We start from the raw sequence: 16406 nt of genomic DNA, 5'->3' as shown, positions 1-16406 counted from the left end.
GCACCGGCGGCCGTTGGGGCGTTGAGGTGACGGTGGGGGCCGTTGGCGTTGCGCGCACGGAGCTCCGTGCGCTGCCGCGTATCTTCCCCTGCGTCTGCGCTTCCTCACGGCTTCCGCCTTGGCTGCCTTTTTCTTTTGTTGTCAGTTTTTTTTAAATGTATATAATGATTTTGGGTTGGATTGTCGCTTCTGGTTCGTGTAGTAACCATATTAGCGCTTATTGTGTCGTGGTCTTTCTGACGAAGAGCGACTGAATTGAATTTCAAGTCAGAGCAGCTAGAATCAGGTGTAATAAGCTATGGGCAGAGCAGGATTGGGTCTGAAGAAGCTACCTTTGGGGTTGAAGGCTTCTCAACACATACGACTTCCCTACTCTTGATCCCTCATATCAAAAAAAATCCAAACAAACAAAAAAAAATTGCGGGTTTTTTTTTTTGTTTGTTTGTTTTTTTTTTTTTTTAGTGAAAATGGTGACTGGAAAGAAACAGTGCATAATGGAAGTGTTGGCATAACAGCATGTGGTGCTGTGGTTTCTCTCTTCTGCTTTATACAGCTTGAATTGCAAACGTTATTTCCCTGCTTCCTGGTTGATTATGAAGGCCTTATGCTTCTGGATTTTTCTCACGGCTATGTACTTATTCTTTTAATCTAACAAAGGGTTTTTTTGGATCACTCTAAAGCAATTCTGTGAAGTATGTAGCTATTTATATTCCAATAAATATATTGGAATAGAGCAAACTGTTCTGCCTCAGAGGTTTCTGAAAGGATTTTGTGACATTGACTGCAAACATCGTTCTGCCAGTTGTCTGCCACTGTTGATTTACAGCAGTAAATACGCAGACTTAAATAGGGAAAAGGTTAGATGGGAGGGAAATACTTCAGAAAACAATAGAGATTCTTCAGTGGACAGAGAATGCCTTTTTTTTTTTCCCTTCTTCTTAAATGAATAGAATCCATTCAAAGTAAGAAGTTCTTCTGTATTTCAAATAAGATACTATATCTTGCACTTTCTGCTGGTGTATTTGCTATCACTCTATACTTACAGATATGATAGGGAATAAAATAAGAGTTCCACTTCTTCCAGGGAATTGAGATTTTGGAAAGTACCCTCACACTGACTTAAGTTTGGTTGTTTCTGGCTCTGTGTTTTGTGGTAGCCCTGATAATGCAGCAGGCCAGCGTGGCTGGATGATGAAGACTGAGGGTCTGCAGTGGCTTTGAGGGCTAGATACAGACTTGACTGACTTTATTGTCAGATTAATAATGCTTCATGGTAAAAAGTGTTGTTGCCCTCACAAACACTGCTCCAAAATGCCTGAAAAGTTATTTGCTTTTGAATGCAGTCATTTTTTCTTCTTTTGACAAAGCTGTGGAAAACTGAAAATGAGTATTTTTTCCTCCTTTTTTACTCTGACTGTGATGTATTCATTGCTCTCTTGAAAAGCCCGTAGTTAGCAGAATATAGGCTTTGTAGAAATATTCAGTTTCTGATCTTCAGTGAGAAGTGCAGAGCTAAGTGCTGCCCTTTGGACCAGGAACCATGTTCTCATTCTGTGTCTGACAGCTGACAAGTGCAGTAGGTGCTGGGTGGGGTTGCTCAGATGTCGCTGCGATGTGAATAATGTCTGATAACTATAAGTGAGCCTTAGGCTTTCTTGCTCGTTCTGGTATGTAATGTACTGTTTGTTACTGTCAGTGTTTAATACACAAATAGGTGCCAGAACCTATCTCTTAAGCTTCTTATAGATGTGCTGATATTGTACTGGCCTGCTTTTCTTCATGGTTGTTATTTGTCTTTATTAGCATGATTCTCTCCTTTATTTTATCTTTTTTTTTTCCCACCACTTTCCAGTAATGGCAACCTACACCTGTATCACTTGCCGTGTGACTTTCAAGGATGCTGACATTCAGCGTGCCCATTACAAAACTGACTGGCATAGATACAACCTAAAGCGTAAGGTTGCCGACATGCCTCCTGTAACGGCTGAGAATTTTCAGGAGAGAGTCCTAGCACAGAGAGCCGTAGCAGAGGAGCAGAACAAAATCACTGCTACTTATTGCACCGTTTGCAGCAAGCGATTCTCCACTTTCAATGCCTATGAGAATCACTTGAAGTCCAAGAAGCACCTGGAACTGGAGAAGAAAGCTGTTCAAGCTGTCAGCAAGAAGGTGAAAATATTAAATGAAAAGAACCTGGAAAAGGGGCTGGCCCCAGAAAGTGTAAATAAAGATGCAGTGAACACAGCTATTCAGCAAGCCATCAGAGCTCAACCATCTTCATCTCCAAAGAAGTTACCTTTACCTCCTAGTAATGCAAGCACCTCTCCGGTTTCTGTGGAAAGCACCAATCTCTCACAGAATAGAGAGCGATCTGAAAAACCTCCAAGGCTACAGTGGTTTGAACAGCAAGCAAAGAAGCTGGCCAAACAACAAGCAGAGGAAGAAGAGGATATGGAAGAAGGTAAGGCAGAAAGCACACTGACAGCAGAGAGGTTGAGTTAGGCTAAATAGTAATCAGTTTTGTTTAAAAGCCTTTATTAGTGTATTAGTACACCTTTATATACTACAGTGCTCAATGTAGACAAGCTTTCTGTTGCTTTATTAGTACACCTTTTTTGGCCACAAAATCTCTCGCTGTTGGTTAAGCTTTTAGCTTAAACAAGGCCATAACATAGGCCCCTGCTTGCAGTCAAGGTCTTGGTGTTGTTATGCTGTCAAAACGCCAGTTCTGCAAGATGTTACTGCATGTGAACTTTGATTATAAACACTATTATTAATACAAACACTGCTTCCCCTGTAAAATTCTGGTCAAAATTTTCTTTAAAGAAACCTAACATAGAATATTACCCTAAAAATACTTCTGAAAAATAGATGAAACAAAAATCTGAGTATGATCATTTGCTATTGTCTCATAATTTATTTCACTGATCTTTTGGAAGGAGGTTAGAGTGTTTTTTCTTCTTTTGTATGTTCTTCCTTTATTTTCTCTGCCCATCAAGAGCAGAGAGAGTTTGCTGCTTACCCTGACACTCAGGGTAATAGCAGAGTATAGCTTCTCAGCATGTCAATATATACAGTAAAATTGGTTTAAGAATTCCCAGCACAAACACTCATTCCAGCTGCTTCACCCTTACTTGTGTAGTTACAGCCTTTTATTAGAAACTCTACCATTGAAATAATCCTTTTTGGGGAGTTATGAAACTCCCAATTATTTTTAACCTGGACACTTACAGAGCTCCAGTTTGCAGTGCAGCTCACAAGTGTGTCTCTTAGAACAGTTGACTGGGTTTATWAAACTGCAGCAAGGGGACAGGAATGAATAAAGTGGTAACATACTATGCTAACTTCATTACTGAAATCATTGTGTCRTGTTACTTGCATCCGTTACCACAGTTCCTTTGCTGGTGAGATTTCAATTGCTATTTCTGGGGAATCTTTAGAAGTTAGGACTGTTCTTCTACAAGAGAAGGAATGTATACCTCTGAACATGGATCTCAGCATCTAAAGAAGGGGCCAACTTACACCTGTTTTGTATTACTGCATTAATCATCAGTTGTAATGTTAAATTTCAGTAGGTTCCTGAATGCTAATTTACATTCTAGGTGTTTGCCCAGGAATGTTTCCTACAAGTTCTGTAGTTTCAGGCTTTTAAAACTATAAAGCTATGTTCTGTAGCAAAGTTCTCCAAGCCTGCAGCATTGGAAAGTGCCTTATTCTCTAGCAGTATTATCAGATTGTTGGTTCATCTGTTCATCTTTCCCAATCAGTAGTTAACTAATAATGCATCTGCAGCTAACTAATGATGTAGATAGATATCTAAACCTAACAGCAGCAGATTATGTTCCGTTGTATGTGGCACTGGTTTTGTGGCATTTATAGAAGGCCAAAATGGAGATTTTTTTTTAAAAAAAAATAGCATTTCCCTTTGGAGATGGAGCCCTTCCTGATGAAATCTGAAGTCCGTTGTCAGGACCTGTGGAGAATCGTGTTGCCTATACTCTGTGCTGAACAATGCAGCAATCTTGCAAGTATATAAAATTATTTGTGTATCTTGGATAACTGTAAGAACCAGCTTTGTTCTCCACTGTCAAAGTTATCTATTTGTGAATAAGAATGTTTCCCTTCACTGCTGAGTCACTGCTGGAAGTGAAAATTTTCATGATTCTGACAGAATTGTGTTGTTTTTAGTGAGCAAAACATGTGCTCTTGTGTGGTGGCAAATCAAGGCTTTTTCTCAACTGTTATCCAAGTGTTCATAGTTGAAAATAAAGAAAAAAAATCACATCTGCCAACTTCTTAATGAGCAGTAGTGAGCTTTGTTATATATCTTAGAAAGATAAGTGTTTTACTAGCAGTTGTATATTCTTGTACCTGGAAGTGACTGTGTGGCACTTAGCTGTAAGAATAGGAAAACGCATTATGTTTTCTAAGTACTGGTGATTTATTTATTTTTAACTTAACTGAGACTTGTTTTACTTGGAAGAAGTAATCATGTAAATAAATGTCTTAAACTTCCATTAAAAGGCTGGGAAGATATGGACTCCGATGAAGACAATGGCTCTGAGGAAGAGATGGAAAGTGTGGGAGACGAAGAGGAGGASCAGACAGCAACTGAAAGCCCTTCTGCTGTTGGGGCCATACCAGTCACTGACTGCTTGTTCTGTCCCCACCATTCAAGATCGCTCATAAAGAATGTGGCCCATATGACGAAAACCCACAGTTTCTTCATTCCTGACATAGAGTACCTTGTTGATCTCAGAGGCCTAATTAAGTACTTAGGTATGCCTCTAAATCTCATCTGTTTTTAAGCAGGATTATTGTATACTAGTATGGCTTATTGTCACTTGGATATGACTTAAAAGTGTGTTCACTTCTAATGGAAGACCTGAGGGCTGTCTTGTTCAGTATTTGGACTGTGGTCAGTAATACAGGTTTTTCTGGCAGAGTGCCCACAAGGCAAGCATACAATTGCATACCCTGTAGATCTTGATTGGTTTTAATGTCGAGAAGGTGGTTTGACTGCTATGGAATTTTGGCCGAAACTCAATCACTAAAGTATGCACATGAACTGGCTTATTCTGGAGGAAGCTTTGAATCTCTGCTAATGAATCATACGTGTTTGCTTCATCAGTTTATAGTACTGAGGAGACAGAACTAAAAGCTAGAAAAAAAAGTGTCTTCCTTAAAGTCTACAAATAATGACAGTAATTTTACACATCAGATATAACTATTTTGGAAGTATGAAATTTCTTATAGAATGGATAATGATCTGTAGTTTGTCATATGAACTCTCCTTTAAATGCCCAGACTTTGATCTTGACAAAGCTATATGGTCAAGCTGTGGAAACAGCAGGGCTTTTCTGGAAGTGAAGGGCTAACAACCCTTCCTTAGTCTCTCTGCCTGTAACTTGGGAAGACTACAGCAATGTTAGTTATTGATTAGGRAGCCTCTATTCAGCCCAATAAAAGTGTCATTTTTTTTCCGCAGGAGAGAAAATTGGTGTTGGGAAAATCTGCCTCTGGTGCAATGAAAAAGGGAAGTCCTTCTACTCTACAGAAGCAGTACAGGCTCACATGAATGACAAAAGCCACTGCAAGCTCTTCACAGATGGAGATGCTGCCCTGGAGTTTGCAGACTTCTATGATTTTAGGTAAGGACAYCTTTCTTCTGGTGGAGCAGACAGAATGACAGTTGAACATAAAATTGAAATTTCTGTTGATTTTAAAAATGTAGTTCTGTTTCTGGTTCTGATGCTTATTTTGCCTAGTTGGTTTGCAGCTTTTTTAGATAAGCAATAACTTCATGACTCGTTTTTCTCTTCCCTGATCACTAGTACTAGTCCAACATGAAAATACACTGTGAATTCCCTCTTTTCTTTTAAGTCTTTATTGGTATTGAGTTTAGATTTCAATGCATGAATAAGGATTATAAAAGGATGTAAATATCTTTACCTTTTAGACAGACCCTTAACTTAGCATCCCCTGTGAATTTTTATTTTTTTTAAGTAGTTGGTGTTGACTGTTACTGTTCAGAGGCCTCTGTTGAACTTTGAGTAAGTTGTTCTAATACTTTAAGCTGTGTTCATTTGTCACCATAATAGAGCTATTTCTGAACAAAAAGGTATAGTGGAGCTTTCTGGAGCATTCTTGAGAGCTTGTTCAATGAGCTCTGCAGAGCTGGTGAGTGATAGGGTAATGGCTTTCACCATAAATAGCTGTTAAATGTACAGCAGCAGAAGTATGTTGGGTTATAGAAACAGGTAGAAGAAAGGTCATCCTTTGTCAGCCTCTGTTCAGGTGAGGGCAACTGGGAAGACCTGTCAAACTTAGGCAGGTGAAACACGACCAGTGGTGATGGCTCTCTGTAGCTGTGCATGGTTGTTCCTTTACGTAATGAGTCTGGATAGCTGTGCCTGCTCACCATATGTAAAGCCGTTACTGCTGCTCCTCTGCAGGAGCAGTTACCCTGATCACAAAGAAGGGGAAGATGTGGAGATGTCTGGAGAGTTCTCAGCAGAGAGAGAGTTGGAGTATGATGATGACACCATGGAGCTGATCCTTCCTTCAGGTAAGGTTAGGATCTATGTTAAGATACATATTTTTCTCATAGCTGCAGCTATTCCTGAAGCATAGATCATCATGGTAAGTGTTTCACTTTGGCAAGGGAGCAAGTAGTTTTGAATCCAATTGTTTTGCCCTTGTATTCTGTTATTTTAACTGACAAGTTTGAGGACATGTCTGTTGTTTTACTGAAAGTACTTATTCAGGTAGTTCAAATGCTTAAAATTCCCTAAGAACTTTCTTTCTAAATTAGACTACTACAGCATTAATGTGATTTGGGACAGCGGGTTCCTTTGCTGCCTTTTCTTCTTCATTAATACATGATTCACATGGCATACTCAAAGAGTTTGCATATCTTAATTTAGTATGACTTGGAAAAAATATGACTTAGGCTATCCAGGGTAGGTTTTTGCACTGAGGTGACTGTACGCTGGTAACTAATTTGATAAAGTTATTTTCCTTAACCTTATACTTGCCTTGTATAGCATGTAGTTCTATAAGGTGGCATACGTTTCCAAACATCCATTGTTTTTCTTATGTATATTCTTTCTTTTCATGTTTCCGGTTGAAGGAGAYCCAGCGCTTTCATTCCAAAAAGTGCTGTCAACAGTGCCATTAGAGGAGATATTCCTGACTGTCTCAAATGCCTTTGTCAGTTACTTGAAACAGCATTGCTTCTCTGGTCATTACCTTAACTGAACATTTCATTTCTGAAAACTGCCTGCTTGTTAGCTGAGTTAAAGGCCTCTAGAAGAGCAGCTCTCTTCATTCGTACATACATACATATGTACATTTTTTTTTCTCCTTCTCAAGATAAAGTCCACTACAGTAACTGCTACAGTAATTTCATTGTTTGTTGAAGTTTTTGAAGTTTTTAAGGATTTTGGGCCTTCTGAAAACATTTCTCAGCATTGGGACTTCCCACAGTTTTTTTGCAATGTGCTTAGTTACTATACTTAAGAAGTTGCTTCCTTGTGCATAGTAAAATGTCCTCTCCTCTAAATAGGTGCGAGGGTTGGTCACCGTTCTTTAATGCGGTACTACAAACAACGGTTTGGTTTGTCAAGAGCCGTGGCCGTTGCAAAAAATAAGAAAGCAGTAGGCCGAGTTTTGCAGCAATACAAAGCTTTGGGCTGGACAAGCCAGACAGGTAAGTGACACAATGAGCTTTTCAAAGAGAAGGATGTTCTAGAGTGGCATCACTGTACAACTTAAATAGGTTGAATTTGTTTCATATTTGTGGATTTTTGTGATGTTATTTGTCTTTTGTTTAAGTCTCTTCCATTCCTGATATCCAGGCAAAATAAGTTTTAGAAAGTTGTTGATACCTGAAATCCATCTCAGCTCCTTCACAAGTCTTTTGATTCACTAGCATGCAAATTTGTAATATATGGGAATTTAATAAGATTTGTTGTTTTCAGGGTAATACTCTTTTCTCTGCCTGTCAGAACTGCTACTTTTGCTGTTATATATTTAACATAAGCACTTCTTTGACTGTTTGAACACTTTTTCAGTTGGAACAGTAGTATAATCTATATCCATTTTTTTGAAGTAAATGAATTGCACAGGAACGCAAAAAAACTTCTGCCTTTAACCACAGTTGTGGGTATTCATGAAGAAAGCTGCTTTATCCCAAGAGAAAAGTGAGAAAATATATCGGCAACTGCTAATCTAACAGTATAGATAAGCAGTTTCATAAATAAGTAGTAATCCTACAAATGTTTATCCCTTTTCTTCCCTCTCTCTCCTGAAGGGGCAGCCTCTGCTCAACACCGTGATATGCAATACCTGCAGAGGATGAAATCAAAGTGGATGCTCAAGATGGGAATGAGTAACAATGCTACAAAGCAAATGCATTTCCGGATGCAAGTCAGATTTTGAATACCCCACAGAGCTGTATGTAACTGGTTTTGTGGAGGAGGATTTGATAGTTTCTGGTCTGAGGGTTCTGTTATTAAAATGGACTTGGTACCTAACAAATGGCAGTGTCTATGCTGCTGTGCCTTCTTGTCTGTGAGAAGATACCTTGCAGGGAGCTTCTCTCTTCCAGTGAAATGATGGTTGGTCTAATTTAAAAAATAAAATATTTAAAAAGTGGAATATGATGGAATATGTGCAAAGTAGCCACTGCTGTGAATAAGAATGCATGCATGTTCTTGCTGCCCATCTTTGTGCAATAGGATTCTCTAGGATAATTGACATGGTCTCTGAATAACTTCAATTTGCAGTTCTGCAAAATGATTGAGGCCAAGAGAAGATCATGGATCTGGGAGCCTGTGGGGAATGTGTTGAAGGTGTTCAGTTCCTGCGTTCGGTTGTGGTGMCACTCACATTAACTGGGTGTGTTGGACTTATAGCTGGTACTATTGAGTTGAAGTGAGAATTTGAGAACAGAGAAGGCTGTGTTAATTATTGGAGGAAACAGACTGACAGAAAGACTAACTCCAGGAATAATTTTTGCCTGTGAAATTGACCTTGTTTTCTCTTTTTTAATGCTGCAGCTCCCAGCTGCATTAGTAATATACAATGTGTTATTTTTGTGGAATTTTATGAATTTCCATGAGCTAAAAACTGTTCAAGATTACTATCACGTTTAGGAATTTGTCACTCTAAACTTCTGATAATTTAGCAAAGATCTGCTGATTAAAACTCTGAAGTTACTATTGATGTTACTTTTGCTTTTCCCAGTGAGTATTGGTGTTTCATACAAGTTCGCTGAAGGAAAGTAACCTGAGACATACTAGCTAAAAGGAGATGTCATTTAGCTGTAACTTGCTGAACAGGTAGCTCTTCCAATGCACTTCCAAATTTTAGGGTTACTCTGGACTCCCTTAGAGCTGCTTTAATTGATATGACTTTTAACATAAGTTTTCTTCCTCCACTGTGAATGGTATTTGCACAAGTATCACTGAAGGGCAAAGACTGAGTTAAGAACTTTGTCAATTAGCACTATGTTGACTTTGATGTTTTAAAATAATACACTAAACTTTCCCTAAGAAGTAAGTTCAGAAACAGTAGGCTTCAGCTTCTGGCTCTTAGAACTGCTTGTATCTTTCTCTTCAAAGTTAGAGATGACTATGCAAGCTAGGTTGTCTTCACACGTAGAGCAAAAGTGAAGTGAACTTTCTACTTTAAAGGAAGTTTTAACTGTGAGTTGACAGCGGGTACCTAAGAGAACCAGCAGAGGGCATAAGAAAGCTTTTCTCAGAATTGTTTTTGCTGTGATAGAAAATAGTCTGAGAGGAGTGCATCATGCAGAGTACTGGTAGGGAAGGGAAAGTTCACTAGTAACACAATTAAAGAGTAGCACTGGACTTCTTTAAGTTGAATTGCTGTTAATATCTTTGTATAGATCCAGGAAGAGCGTTGGTAGCAGATACTTCATAGCATCTTAATATTCCTTCCCTGAAGGATCTTCAGGAAACAGATCTGTGTAGCTATTATGGACAATCAATAACTTGAATACAGGATTAGCAGCAGCAATGCTAATGGTTAAAAAGAGGGAAAGAGAAAAAGAAACTTCATGTTTCTTAGCAGCTTTAGAGGCGAACAGAGAATAACATTTATATATATATATATATATAAAGTGAAATTTTTGGTAAGATACATTTTTTTTTCTTAGAACATGTCTTCATTTATTCTGCTTGCTCAATGAGAACAATATTTTAAAGCATGCTTGGGAGACCCAGCTACAAGTTTACAGAACTAGGTGGTTCAGTAAATAGTCACTAGACTGATTAAAAATTGCACACTTAATCACCATCGTATTACCTGCAGCATGGTTCCTGACATGGAAATAGCATTTTGTAGTAAAGATTAGGAGCAATACAATCATGGAGTAATCCAAAAGCCTTTTACGGAGCACAAAGAGAGGATTAGGTGGCTTGGTTGAGCTAGGCCACCTCATTCTCCAGCAAGGAGCTACCAAGAGTGAACCAACAGGAACTAATGCAATATCTTATCTTGTCCCAGAGTCCAGGCATATAATATTTACTTGTAATTTGGAGCATGGTGGAGTTCTCTCCTGAAAGCAGGTGCTTTTCAAACAACTGACCCAAACTGTTTTGAATGTTCAAGTGCGTTCAGTGGGGTGCCTGTTTTTAATTAATAGCTCAGCAGTTCCAGGTCTTTGTCACTAGACAGTTAAATACAGAAATCAGCCAGATGCCTTTGAAGATTTAAATGACTCAGTCTTTTGGCCCAATGAATCACCTTCTCCCCACCCCCCTTTTTTTCCTGTACTGTGACATAGCTCCAGTAAGCAATCCCAGTACAGCCATTAAAAATAGCTGAGGTACTCTGGACTGGATCACAACCAAAGCTGTATGTGCATACCTAAGTTATTCAGGGTCATGTGTACAGGAAATTAGTGTCAGAAATGGCACTCAGCCCACCTAAAGCATTTATCATGACTCAACAGCAAGTTCACCCTGACTTAGGAGTTCACAAGGTAGACCAAGCATTGGATAGTTTGGAAATTAAGCTGCTCTAACCTGTGGTTAGGTACCCTGACATTATGCATTTGTTGTGCTGCTGTCTGTATCTTTTTTTGTCTAGGGTGTCTCCAGCTGGCCGGCTGTTCCCAGAGCTCAGTAGAGTAGTCCAAAATGTGCACTTTGTTCCTGGATATCCAGCCCAAATAGAAGATCTGGGTAGGGTGTGGTTTTATCTGATAGGATAAAAAATGCATCTAGATATGACAAATAAGAAAAGGGAATCCAATAAAAATTAACTTTTTACATGTTTTTCTGCCTGCAGTCTGTGTCAACATGAGCAGTTCACAACTCTTTCTGTTATGACCACTTAAACGAAAGATTTCAATATGATGAACTTCCAGGCACATTTGTGTATCTGTTAGTGAGAGGTGCAGCTATTAACAGCAAATAAGTCCTCTGTTATTCTGTACAGTGTTTTAATGGCTCATTAATTGTGAAGAAATAATTCAGTTTCATGCTGCRTGTCTGCAGCTTGCAGAAAAGAGTCCCAATGAAGCTAATGCTTACAGAGTAGTTGCTTAATATTCTAGAAGTCTGTTGAAGGAACAGGTGAGCTATAAGCTAACCAAAATTACTGCAAAGCTGTGTGTAATGGGTCTGCTTTAGGAAAAAAATATGAACTGTAGCCACTTCAGTATTTTCCAGAGTACTGTGGAATTAAAAGGTGGCTGGCTGTCAAGTAGAGRCTAATTTATTTCATTTTAGTTCCTTTTAAACTTTTCTACTTCTTATTTCTTGGTCTTCACATACACAGGACTTGCTTTATTTCTTTGCATACACTATGACTTTGTGTGGCAGCTGAAGACTAGATGGAACTACTTGATTAGCGCAACAGCATCAATTCCTGAACAGGTATACAGCAAGTATCAAAAGACTGTCTTTTTTTTTCCTGGTTAATTGCAAATATTGCCAAACTCTTGCATGTTTTAGCTCCATCTGTTCATCTTCCTGTCTGATGTGCCCTTCAGATACAGAGCTACTGAAGTTTCTAGCAAGAAAGAGGTAAACGTTTACACTCAGAAAAAGGAAATCTTGCAGTAGGGACTAAAGTCTCCTCTAAAACTTCTAAGCCACACAACACCGAAGATGATGTTCTCTGCAGGCTGTTAGCTTTTTGGAAGGACCCTGACTCCAGCTGATCTTTGATGATGGCCCATCATAATTTGTATTGCTTGCAAACAGGCTTTTAGTTGCTCAGGTACCCTTGACTAGCAATGGAACATACTATCACCTGATTGCTTTTTCTGTTCCTGCTGTCTTTGTCTGCATAACTCCTTTATTTGGAGACCAGAATACAGAGTATTCCTGCTGATTCGTTTCAGTCATGAAATCATTTCCATGGGCAGAGGAGTTTCAGTCTCCAAGCTTACCTCTAACAGTGTTTACTATTCCATTTAATCACAGAGGCGATCAGTCTTTATAGGGAGCCAGTATGTTCCGAATGGCTTCAAAAGGCACAAACCATTGCTTGCTCCTTACACAGTTTACTACAGTGCCTCACTTGGAGACAGAACTTGCTTTATCACCTCCAAAGCCTTGTTACGGTTTTGCTCAGAGGTGTAAAACTAGGGAGCTAGCACCAGTGTGATGGAAAATGCCAGCTTCTGCCCACAACTGCTAACAAATGTACAAATTGGCTTGAAGTCAAATTAATACTTTGCAGTTGCCCACAATAGGAATGACAGGATAGAACAGAGTACTAGCCTTCATGATACAGTGAACAGCAATTCAGTTATTAAAAAACAAAAACATCTCTGTTTCAGGAATAAGTTGTCTTCAGAAGTCAAACACACCAATGTTAACTGCCCCCAGTTGTCTGGAAGCAGCTCATACCAGCTCATCAAGATAGTAAGAGCTTCTGTATTATACCTGGACCCCTTTTACAGAAACATAACTTCCATTGCAACCCTTTATGCTGCAGAGTATGTGTGAGAGAGAAAATACTTTCTTGCAGCTCTCAGGAAAACCTGATGCACCTTGCTGAGATAAGGGGAGCACACAGGATATTCCCCCACTGCTTTCGACACAGGCACATGCATTGCACGCACAGTGGCAGAATCCAAGGCATCTGCTGCCTAATACTGGATCTCTTGCATGTTATTTTTCTGTGCTGCAAGGGGAAAGGAGTCCATGCTTAAAGACAACACTGAATCACAAGCAAACATTTTGACAAGGGAGAATTTGTCCTGAGAGGCCTTAGGTAAGGAAGTAGAGAGAGTAAACGGAGCAAAACAAGCAGGGAAAGATCCACAGCCTGAAAAAAAACGAGCCTATGAGTTCTGATAAAGACTTTATTTATCCTAAATGACTGCATAACCACCTTGCAGAGAGACACTACCAACTCAGATAAGTCACACTGCCTGTTTCACAGGCTTTCCTTTGGATATAGGAATGCTCGACTGACAGACCAAGCTACTTGCTATCTTAACAGAGAGCTACTCTTTAGTGATGTTGAGATAGATAGTTCAAAAATCATTTCCCAGTTCTGATGACACAAGTCTAACAAATGGTGCCAGCAAGACTCTTGGGACAGATTCTACTCTGCTCTGTTTTCAGTATGGTGTTTGCCCTGGAATTATTTCCAATTTGCCCTTGCAAGGGTGTCAAACTGGGCAGATGGCATGCGGGGGCAAGTGGATGAAGAATTTAACATTTGTTAGGAACAGCCTTGCTACTTTTTCCTGAACTGGTACTTCACATAAGCTGAATGCTTCTAATGTTAGCTCAGGCACCATATGGAAATGAATAGTTTAGGCTTCCTGCTCTGAGGTTCAGACAGAGGAATGTGCTTTCAGAGACTTGCACTCTCACTTTGACACCAGCTGGTGTGATGAACATTTCTGTCCCATGCGCAGTTGCAGCTGTATACTGCACTCTTCACTTCTTTTTTTTCCCTAACTCTTCTCGTAGTTTGACAGCCCCTGTCCATTTCTACTCTTACAACTTGTGCACAGCCACATTTTGGCTTTAGCCAAACGTCAAGCTTGTAGATATTTTTTAGCCAAGAGAAAACATAGATTAGCCTTTGTATTCCAAGCAGACCTGTGTGCAAGGTCAGAGAAAAAGCTGGTTGGGCCTGATGGTCCAAATCCAGTAGTCATAAAACGTGACAGTTCAGAGGAAATTATAGCCTCTCTGTTCAGCATAGCTTCCCCAGCCTTCCAGCAGAAATGCTTGTTGCCCACTTGCAAAGGACAGTGTTTCCTTTTTATCTTCTCTCAGTATTGGCATCTAGTATGATTAGATAGGGATCAGTGGTGTCACTATGCAAGACCTTGATAACTCAGTAGTATATTTCTTGCTGGTTCACCTATACTTGCCTTTTATTTGACTTCTAAATACAAAAGCCCAGCTCATCAACATATAGAGCTTTATTAACAATATTCATGAGCTGAGTTTTTAATCTCACTTGAAGCCACATTCTGCAAGTGATAATGAACTTGAAAATGTTTTCATTGAGAAGATAGCCCTGTAAATCAAAACCTTTTTTTGGATATTATTTACATAGTTAAACAAACTTAAAGCAGTTAATTAAAGAGAGGAGGAAGAGCAGCTTGCAGAACATCAAGAATGATGCTGATCCAACTGATCAGAATGAATTATTTGTGAATGAGAACTGTGCTAAATATTTTATCACAGCAGGCACTGTATTATAGACTCAGTGTTTTGGTGGTCCTTTTTATCAATGCRGTTTCATATGTGCTGTATTTATGATTATTTATAGTATTTTCCATTATCTAGGCAGATAAGCAGGCTCCATGCACAGTAGCAGAGCTACTAGCTCCACTACCCTAACTTTCCTGTGCATCCTTTGTAGAGGTATAAGACTCTTTTGAGGAGGGGAAGCCAAGAAATACTGGAGAAATGGCTCTATCCAGTCTAGGGAGAGATTGTTGTAAGGATCAATAGGAAATACCCTCAACCGCACTGAAAATATTCTTCTCTCAGAACTTGGCCAAAGTCAAAACTGAAAGCCCAAGACATTTGGCAGCATTGTAGCAGCAGTTCCATTGAGGAATTGCTTATTGATGGCTTCTTTGGGCAAGCAAATGTCCCTGGGAAAGTGGTAGATAATACAGAATGGCAGTAGACATGATTATTGATCAACAGGGCTAAATTAATAAGCTAATCACAAGACTCGGCTTCACATACTGAATTGCGTGTGAGGTATTTCTATGTGGAAAGCCTGCTCTTCAGAAGACCAGAGGCTTAATATGCAGTCGGACAAATGCCAAAGTAAAGAGGAGGAATATTAATTTTCTTACTACAGTCTATTCCAAAGTGCATTGGTATTGCAGCTTGAATGATGGGTCCAAATTTGGTTTTGATGGCTTTCCTTTTAAATGAGAACTCCATGCTCTTGTCTTAATGGACTAATCCATGCTGTTGAACATTATTTTCCTTAAAACACACCAGCTGAAGCACTGGAACAGGTTCAGTCCTTTGAGAAGAGAGACTATGAAAGACTTCTGACATTACTGTAGAGACTAATAAAAATGGATATTGCACAGACCAGTGATGCAACTGGTATCTGTCTTCATGGTGGTTGGTTATAGGTGGGCTGTGGTAATTGCGTCTTTTGTACCACTTTCTCCACTCTCCCAATGCTTTTCAATTGGGAGAAAAGGGAAATATGGCAGATAAGATGTCACAAAATGTCTTTAAAAATATTTTCATACATAGTTGGATTAGCTCCTTTCCTTTTACATAGCACTGGAAAAAAAAAAAACATGAAGAACAGAAGATGCCCCATGTTAGAGAGTTAGAGAGGCATCAAAATCATGAGCTGTCTGGAAAACCAAACCCCACTTTACAGCAAGAAGAGGCAAATCCATCCTGATCCTTCCCCAGTGGGAGCCTCTAGGGTGCATGTGGATTGTATTTTCAAGCTTCTCAGTGATCAAAAGAGCTTTTATTAACCCACATCACCCTCAAGAAGATACAGAGGCTCTTCCTGGAGCTACAGCAGTCCACAAATCGTCAGCTTTAAAGAACAACCCCCACTTTTTCCTTCTTACCACACATAAAGCTGGAACAGCTGACTATGTTGCTTTTGCCAGCTTTCCTCATCAGTCTTCGTGTTTATAACTGGAAATGGCAGTCATYTCAAAGGGAAAGGCTAAGCTCCACAAGATGATGGAGGAGAAAACAGAATTAATTAAAAATCTTTTAAGGACCTCAAAATTTTAAATCTTGGCAGTACTGCGCTACAGGCACCACAAAAAGCCTGACCAAGGATTTCTGTAAGCAGCATTTGAGCTTGTGTATAACTTTGATTCTCTTTTCTCCTTAGGTCTCCTACTTACATTCTTATACTACTCCAAAACCAATATCTYACATAGACTCCTC

At 39.4% G+C, this 16406-nt stretch overlaps 1 protein-coding gene across 1 annotated transcript; it reads left to right on the top strand.

The window, feature by feature from the left end:
* The first annotated feature begins 1818 nt into the window (after nucleotides 1–1818).
* ZNF622 (zinc finger protein 622) lies at nucleotides 1819–15569 on the top strand. Its single transcript, XM_085308868.1, has 6 exons — nucleotides 1819–2461; nucleotides 4525–4779; nucleotides 5489–5651; nucleotides 6456–6568; nucleotides 7568–7711; nucleotides 8315–15569. The coding sequence occupies exons 1-6, from the start codon at nucleotides 1855–1857 to the stop codon at nucleotides 8440–8442; spliced, it is 1410 nt and encodes a 469-aa protein (XP_085164994.1). The 5' UTR covers nucleotides 1819–1854; the 3' UTR covers nucleotides 8443–15569.
* The last annotated feature ends 837 nt before the right edge of the window (nucleotides 15570–16406 follow it).

The sequence above is a fragment of the Rhea americana genome, unplaced genomic scaffold, assembly GCF_003343005.1.
Source record: "Rhea americana isolate MKP2758 unplaced genomic scaffold, rheAme1 scaffold_285, whole genome shotgun sequence".
Classification (NCBI taxonomy): Eukaryota; Metazoa; Chordata; class Aves; order Rheiformes; family Rheidae; genus Rhea; species Rhea americana.
The sequence above is the reverse complement of the archived record's forward strand: the minus strand, read 5'-3'. Positions and strand labels throughout refer to the sequence as shown.